We start from the raw sequence: 8,649 nt of genomic DNA on the forward strand, positions 1-8,649 counted from the left end.
TAAGCAACTATGAAAAGATAGCATGTAGAGGTGGAACAAATAAATAGGAAACTCAATCATGTCAAGAACACATTCCTACACAGTGAATATAAAGACCTAAGAAACCTAAAAGGCCAATTTTTCCACAAATATGTCCGAGCACGCACTCTTCACCTCACGCACACGAACTACAATCAACATAGAAGACTCAAATCCTAAGGGGAAGTCCCCCACACAAGGTTAGGCAAGATGCTTACCTCAAAGACGAAAAATCGATACTCAAAAAGGCACTTCTCGGGTGAAAAGACCCGCGGACGGCTCAAATCTAACCAAATTAACTTCAAAGCACAAATAAAACACATAAGAAACTATTCCAGATCATAAAGTTTCAATCTTTAACAAAATCTAAAAATCGGTCCAAAAGTCGACCCCCGGGCCCGCACCTCGGAACCCAACTTACAAAATCCGAATACCCATTCCAATATGAGTTCAACCATACAAAAATTACCAAATTTCGATACCATTTCGTCCCTCAAATCATGAAATTTTTTTTTGAAAACTTTCTTCAAAGACCAACATTTTCCCTAACTGAAAACACAATTTAAATGATAAAAATAAAGACTAATTCATGTAATATATTTAAGTCTTAGTGAAGAACACTTACCCAATCGATTTGTGTGAAAACCCCTCAAAGAATCGCTCAAAACCGAGCTCCACAAGTCAAAATATGATAAAAATGGTGAAACCCTCGATTTTGGAATATATTCTGTCCGCCCAGGCATTTGTGCATCACGAACGCGAAGGAAGTATCGCGTTCGCGAACAAGAGAATGAAGGCTGCCCAGGTTACTCAATGCAAACGCGACAAAACGTCCGCGAACGCGAAGAAGGAAAGTCTGATGGCCCAAAGACTGCTCTTCGCGAATGCGTGAACTAGTACGCGAACGCGAAGGGTGGGATGGAATAACTACGCGAACACGATGAACATATGCGAACGCGATGAATGAAGAGACAGAGCTACGCGAATGTGAGGCGTTTCATGTGAACGCAAAGAAGGAAAATGAGGCGACCGACAGAGACACTTCGCGAACGCGGGAGGGGCTTCGCAAACGCGAAGGAGGATATCAAATACCAGAGACAACAGTTCAAAAACAAGGGAAAATGGCCCGTAGCCCACCCGGAACACACTCGAGGCCCCCCTGGACCCCGTCTAAACACACAAATAAGTCATATAACCTAACACAGACTCACTCGAGGTTACGAATCACATTAAACAACACCTAAACAACGAATCAAACCATAAATCGAACTTATGAACTTTCCAATCTTCAAATTTTTGAACTCGTGCCGAAACCTATCAAATCAATCCGGAATGATGCCAAATTTTGAAGACAAGTCCAAAATGACATAACGGAGCTGTTCCAACTCTCGAAATCGCATTCCGACCCCGATATCGCAAAAGTCAACTATGGGTCAAACTTCTCCATTTTCCAAACTTCGCCAAAACGCCTCAAATTACCCTACGGATCTCCAAATCCGAATCCGGATGCACGCCTAAGTCCAAAATCACCATATGAAGCTGTTGTGATCACCCAAAAACCCTTCTGGGGCCGTTTACTCAAAAGTCCAATTCCGGTCAAATTCTCACCGTTTAAACTTTCAAAACTAGTTTCCTTCTTCCAATTTGATTCTGAATCATCCGTTAACTGAATTCAACCATGCACGCAAGTTGATACATATATTATGAAGCTGTTCAAGACCTTAAGCTACCGAACGGAGCTTAAATTCTCAAAACGACCGGCCGGGTTGTTACAAGTTGGGTACCCGTGTAGAGCTCAACACAACCTTTCATTCGCAGACCGACTGGAAGTCGGAGCGGACAGTTTAGATCCTGGAGGATATGCTCAGAGCATGTGTGATTGACTTTGGAGGGCAGTGGGATCGATTCTTGCCTTTGGCTGAGTTTGCTTGTAACAACAATTATCAGTCCAACATAGAGATGGCTCAATTTGAGGCTTTATATGGTCGGCAATGTCATTCGTGCATCGGATGGTTTGAGCCCGGCGAGGCTAGGTTATATGGCACTGATTTATTGAAGGATGCATTGGAAAAGGTAAAGTTGATTAAGGAGAGACTTCACATAGCACAGTCCAGACAGAAGAGTTACGCAAATTAGAAGGCATGTGATTTATCATTTTTTGGTGGGCGAGAAGGTTCTCTTGAAAGTCTCGCTGATAAAGGGAATCATAAGGTTCAGGAAGAAGCGCAAGCTGAGCCCAACATTTACTAGCCTATTTAAGGTGTTGAGGCGAGTTGGGGAGGTTGCTTATGAACTTTCTTTGCCTCCCGGTCTATCGGTAGTTCATCCGATTTCTCACATGTCTATGCTCCGAAAGTATCATGCCGACAGGTCACATGTGTTAGACTACAACACGGTTCAGCTAGATGAGAGCTTGGGTTATGAGAAGGAGCTAGTTGCCATTGTTGACATGCAGGTTCGCCAGTTGAGGTCTAAGAAGATTTCTACAGTAAAGGTCCAATGGAGGGGTCAACCAGTCAAGGAAGTGACATGGGAGACCGAGGAGGACATTTGGAGCAGATATCCACACACTTTAGGTATGATTCTAGACCGTTCGAGGACGAATATTTGTTTAAGAGGTGAATAATGTAACAATCCCGCCGGCCGTTTTATTTCTAGATCTTTGTTCCCCTAATTAAGACTCCTCGTAGGTACCTTTACTATTTTATGACTTGCGGGGATGGTTGACTTGGGTTTGGAAGAGTTCGGGTGGAAATCAGAATACTTGGTTCCTTAATAATGGCCTAAGATGGCCAATTTGACTTGAGTCAATACTTTTAGTAAACGACCTCGAAACCAAGATTTGATGATTCCAATAGGTTCGTATGATGATTTTGGACTTGGGTGTGTGTTCGGATTGGGTTTCGGGGTGATCCGAAAGCGTTTCGGCACTTAATGTTGAAAGTTGGTTCATTGGAAGCTTTCTAGTTCTTTAAATTTGATTTGGAGTAGACTTTGGGATTTCGATCTTGGAATAGGTCCGTGTAGTGATTTATAACTTGTATGCAAAATTTGGTGTCATTTCGAGTTGTCTAAGTATGATTCGATGCGTTCGGAGCTAGTTGAAGTTTGAAGTTCATAAGTTAATTTGACTGGTTTTGGGGCGCGGTTCTTAGTTTCGATGTTGTTTTACGTGTTTCAAGAGTTCAAACAGGTCCGTATTATGTCTATGGACTTGTCGGTGCATTTGAATGGGGTCTTGGGTGGCTCGGGTGTGTTTCGGACCGCCCGGAGCTAAGTGGGAAACACTAGAAATTTGTTGTCCTGGTTTCTTTCTTCGCTAACGCGTAACACTGGTCACGTTCGCGATGAAGGAATGAGACTTTTGGCATTTTTTCCCAATGCGTACATGAGAATGGGTTCGCGTTCGCGGAGCTCTGGGACATTGGCCTTCGCGTTCGCGCTCATGCTTTCACGTTTGGGAAGTTGGCCAGCTGGGAGGGGTCAGGCTAGTACTCTTTGCGTTTGCGAAGGGTAGGAAAGGATAGCCTTCGCGATCGCGAGGCTCTTGTCGCGTTCGCAAAGAATGTTTTCTGGGCGTGGAAGAATTTTGCCTTCACGATCGCGGGGCCCTTTTTGCGATCGCAAAGAAGGAATGCCTGGTAAGAGACTTGTTTTAAAAATGGGATTTGACCATTTTCTCTCATTTTCATTTCCCTTAGCCGATTTTGGAGCTCTTGGAAAGAAAATTTTCATCTAGCATCATAAAGTAAGTAATTCCTACCCAATGTGAGTTTAATACATAGAGTATGAGTAGATTTTAACATGTAAATTATGGAAATTTTAAGATTTAGTTGAAAAATCTAGGTTTCGATAAAAATGGGATTAGACCAGAAAAATAATTATGGAATTGAGTAGAAATTATATATAGTGTTCGTGAGGTTATGGGTAACTTTTATTTATAAATTTTTTTGAATTTCGGGCACGTATGTCCGAGGGGAAATTTTAGGAATCTTTCAATTTGGATTGGGTAATTACTCTAATAGTTAAATTATAAACTTTTGAGCATATATTGATTAATTTATATAATATTTGACTAGTTTTGGATTGCGTGGCACCAATTTGAGGCTTTTAGTGTGAATTGTGGATAGGAAAGAAGACTTGAAAATGAGGTAAATCTATTACCTAACCTTGTGGGTGCTACGTGCGCACGATGTGACGAGAGTCCGCATGTAGCTAAAAATCATGCTTATGTCCGGGTAGTTTTCAGACTCTACTATGTATTATTTGTACTCAACTTGTTAGTTTTATTACTAAAATTATATTTGAAATTATAAAGGATTTGTGAAGACCGAGCTTCATTATTTCGAGTTTTGGCGGGTTACTTGACCGTTAATTGGAATTATGCTTCCTTGGGTATTATTCTTGTAGTAGCCGTTAATCGGAGTTCGTAGAGTATTTTCTCTTCATGTGGATTTCTCGAACGCCTCGGTAGTATAATAGATGCATCTATGGTTCGCGTCGGTTGACCCTGGGCAGTGTACATATTATTCTGGATCGGGTCGTACAACCTCGACATAAATCGTGCGTGATAGTGCTCGGAGTCCGATTATACTTGATATTTCTTTCAAGACTTGAGAATTTATAATTACTTGATGGCTCTTATTCGCTGAAGTTAGTATGTGATTGTTGGAGATTTTTTGATTAATATTTAGTTTAAGAACCACTAATTTATTATTCATTATTTTGTTATTATTGATGTATTCCGTGCCTATTTATAATTTCTGCACTTTATTTATTGACTCTTAGTAAGTGTCGATGTCGACCCCTCGTTACTACTTCTTCGAGGTTAGACTAGATATTTACTGGGTACATGTTGTTTATGTACTCACGCTACACTTCTGCACTAATCGTGCAGGATCTGAAGCAGGTGCATCTAGCGGCCATTCAGGCGCGTACCCCCGCTACCCGGTGACTTAGTGGTGAGCTGCTTTCTATGCCCGTTTTGCAGCGCCCATAGTTTCTTCTTGGTGTATTTATTTTTCTATCTCCAGATAATAGTATAAGAAGTTTTGTATATTCTTCTAGTTTTCTCATGCATTTGTGACGTCCAATTTTTGGGAGATTCTAGTAGATATTTTATGGTTTTGATTATTAAATTCACTACATCACTCTTTCGTTTATTTCATGCTTTACTACTATCATCTATTCATCGTTGCCTTATTAAATAAAATCAATGACTTTAAAAATACTAAATGAGTAATTACATGGATAGTTAATCATTGGCTTTCCTAGCGGCAACGTTGGGCGCCATCACGGCCTATAGTGAAAATTGGGTTGTGACACTGGTTAACCTGTGTAGCAGAGAGGTTCTACACTAGGTGCAACCTCCAAATTTGAAAATTATAAAAACTTTGGCTAGAGGCTCGTGCCAATAACGTGTTAAGAAATTAATATAAAAATAGTAGCAAAGATAAAAAAAGCATAGAAGAGAGAACTTTATTGTTTCTTCCATGTATTTTCAAGTGTATTACAAAATGACTTCTCATCCTCTATTTATAGTATTACATGGAAGAATACGAAAAGAATGCCATAAACATGACATTGAGCATTTGAGATCACGTTGGGGGTAAGAGTTATAATATAATAGGGATGAGTAATATCAGTTATGCGTACGATTGAGAAGCGCAATGAGAGTTACTCTTTAGAAGTTCATCCACTATTAGATACTCCATCCGTTTTAATTTAGATGATGCAGTTTGATAGACATAAATTTTAAGGAAAAAAAGAAGACTTTTGAAACATGTGATCCTAAAAGCTTAAGTGGCAAAAACTTTGTGGGGCCATGATATTTATGTGACTATAAAAGCTTTTCATTAAGGATAAAGTGAGTAAAATGAAAAGTTTAAAGTTAAATTGTTTTCATATATAGAAATATGTAGTGTTTTTTGGAATAAGCTAATAAGAAAATCGTGTCATTTAAATTGAAACAGAGGGAGTAATTATTTAAAGCTTGTCATTTAAATTGAAACGAAAGGAATAATTATTTATAACATAATTCAAATTTAACTCAAAATAGTAATAATAAAAATTAATTTTATATCGCTAACACAGACACGGTTAATTTAGTCATAAGATTGGAATTTAAGTAATTTTTAAAAGAACTCGAATATCATCTCATTGGATCAACTTTGAGAAAAATAGACAACAAAAGCCACTACTCAAAATTTCGTGAAAAGTAGACAAGGAAATGCCACTAATTGATACGTGGCGGAGGAAAATATTGGAGGGTACTCCAAAATTAAAAAGTACCGCCAACACCACGTCATCAATCCCCGTGACCTTAATTCCAACCAATCAGAACACACCATACGCTCCTATACATTCCCAACATTACTTCCTCATTCCTCAGTATCACATTTCCCCACCATTCTACCCTCTCGCTACACTTTCAAATCTAGGGTTACGCTTAGGGTTTTCGTACCTTTGTAAAAAGAACAATGAGTTCAGGTGGAGGAGCAGGTAAAGGCGGCGCCGGAAGAGGAAAACCAAAGGCGTCGAAATCGGTTTCTCGATCTTCAAAAGCCGGTCTTCAGTTCCCCGTTGGTAGGATCGCCCGTTTTCTTAAGGCTGGAAAGTATGCTGAACGTGTCGGTGCTGGTGCTCCAGTGTACCTTTCTGCTGTCCTTGAATATCTCGCTGCTGAGGTAATTTTTTCCTGTTTTAGTTTGTGATTTATTTTGTTATTTGCTTTTGATGTAATTCGGAGTTTGATTTATGTTGAAATGTTGGAGCACTGTACTGTTTTTGATATGCATGTATCTATTTATATGTTCAAACTCCCTGCAAGTTAGGGAAAACTAATTAAACCTAGATTTTTGATGTAATTTAAACGATTTATTGTGAGTAATAAAGTTTCACACTGTTTCTAATATATTTTATACTGCATAAACTATGAAGTTTTCCTAAACTAAATTTAAATATCTTTTCCTTTAAAAAGACCTTTGGTTGTGACGTGTATATAGCTATGTTTATGTTCAAGCTTTCTGCATGTTAAAGATATCTCGTTTAGCTTAGTAATTTGTGAAATATTACTAACTAATTAAGTCCCAAATTTACTAATAAATTGTACACGGCATAAAATGTAAAATTTCCTAAATAATTTATGTTGTGTCCAGTTGTTGCCCAAAAAATGATTTAAATCTATCAAACACTTATTTTCCAATCCATGCACCCAAGTTTTCCTTTTTAATAATCTTAAACGACAGAGAAATAATGTCAACATTTTTTGTTGTGTTTGAACTTGAGAAATTCCTTGATTCTAGTTGGTTTCTGAATCCATCATTTAAAGCAAGCAAGCAATGTTTGTGATAATGGTTATTTTTAAATGCTAAATAATGATAATTTTTTGTTGACTTTATTGGAACATGTTAATCTAAGTGCTTATAGACTCTGACTATGTAATGTTTGTGATGATAATAGGTGTTGGAGTTGGCAGGGAATGCAGCAAGGGACAACAAGAAGAATCGTATAGTGCCAAGGCACATTCAGTTGGCTGTGAGGAATGATGAGGAGCTGAGCAAGCTTTTGGGTCAAGTTACTATTGCCAATGGAGGTGTTCTGCCCAACATTCACCAGAATCTTTTGCCTAAGAAATCTGGCTCTGGAAAGGGTGATATTGGCTCTGCATCCCAGGAGTTTTAGATGTAAAAATGGAGCTTTTGTTTTCCTGAAGGATTAGGAGAAATGAGTGAGACTTCCTTTATGTAATATAAAAATACCCTTTGTAGTTTGTTATTGAATGGTTATAAATGAAAAAGGGCTATAACTACCCGCAGTTTTGATTACAGATCTTTTCAGTTCTTGAAATTGCAATTCCATGCTTTTCTTTGTGAATGACAACTTGTCTGATTTGACTGATTGCCTTGAGATTCTCATATGAATATGAGGTCATTATCAGGTGTTATTGTGACATCTGATTATTTAGTTTTATTATATGAGCAGATGTCATGTTCATACATGACAAGTGCTACTGGCATACGAATTGGCAGGTTATTTTAAGCTATTGTAAGCGCTTTTGCTGTGTGGTCTTTGGTTGGATGTTATGATCATTATGTGATGTATTCTTGTATTTTCATGGCAAATGATGTTATATTGTGTAGAGCCTATTGTCTGCTTTGACATTCTTTTCAATGATTTACTGGTCTTTGGTTTTTACTGTAGCTGTTCTTTTGAATTTCTTTATTGATTATTAGACTAGGTTTCCTACCTACAGCTGTTTACACTGCAACAGAAATCTTGTAGTCTCCATTACTTTTTATTACTGTTATGCTAGAATTCTTCACTGTTTTTCTTGTTTCCTCTTTGTTGCATCAAATGGAGTTTTTCAGCAATGAATTTGGTAATGAGATTGACGATTGAAATGGCTTGATTACGACTAGTCAAGGAAGAGAGTAGAAGAGAGTAGAAGGACTTGGAATCTTGGGTAAAATAGAAGCTGTTTCTGAGCCCTCTTTTGAGGCTCTGTATGCAATCCAACAGCTCTTCTAAGCAGAGGAAAGAAAGGGAAGGGAACTGGGCTGGTGCTAGACAGGTCTTCTAACTTTTTAAACTCAATCAAATCTAGAACAGAACAAGGGAAAAGGCCGAAGT

The 8,649-nt window shown here is 38.4% G+C and overlaps 1 protein-coding gene across 1 annotated transcript; it reads left to right on the forward strand.

The window, feature by feature from the left end:
• The first annotated feature begins 6,398 nt into the window (after positions 1 to 6,398).
• Positions 6,399 to 7,846, forward strand: LOC109212651 (probable histone H2AXb). The gene is made up of 2 exons (XM_019376317.1): positions 6,399 to 6,704; positions 7,480 to 7,846. Exons 1-2 carry the CDS (start codon positions 6,498 to 6,500, stop codon positions 7,699 to 7,701), a joined length of 429 nt encoding a protein of 142 aa, XP_019231862.1. The 5' UTR covers positions 6,399 to 6,497; the 3' UTR covers positions 7,702 to 7,846.
• Positions 7,847 to 8,649: the final 803 nt, after the last annotated feature.

Source organism: Nicotiana attenuata, unplaced genomic scaffold (assembly GCF_001879085.1).
Source record: "Nicotiana attenuata strain UT unplaced genomic scaffold, NIATTr2, whole genome shotgun sequence".
Classification (NCBI taxonomy): Eukaryota; Viridiplantae; Streptophyta; class Magnoliopsida; order Solanales; family Solanaceae; genus Nicotiana; species Nicotiana attenuata.

Coding starts and splice junctions, on each gene's coding strand:
- LOC109212651 (XM_019376317.1), top strand. CDS start 6,498: ATGAGTTCAGGTGGAGGAGCAGGTAAAGGCGGCGCCGGAAGAGGAAAA. Junction 6,705..7,479: donor TTGAATATCTCGCTGCTGAG/GTAATTTTTTCC, acceptor TGATGATAATAG/GTGTTGGAGTTGGCAGGGAA.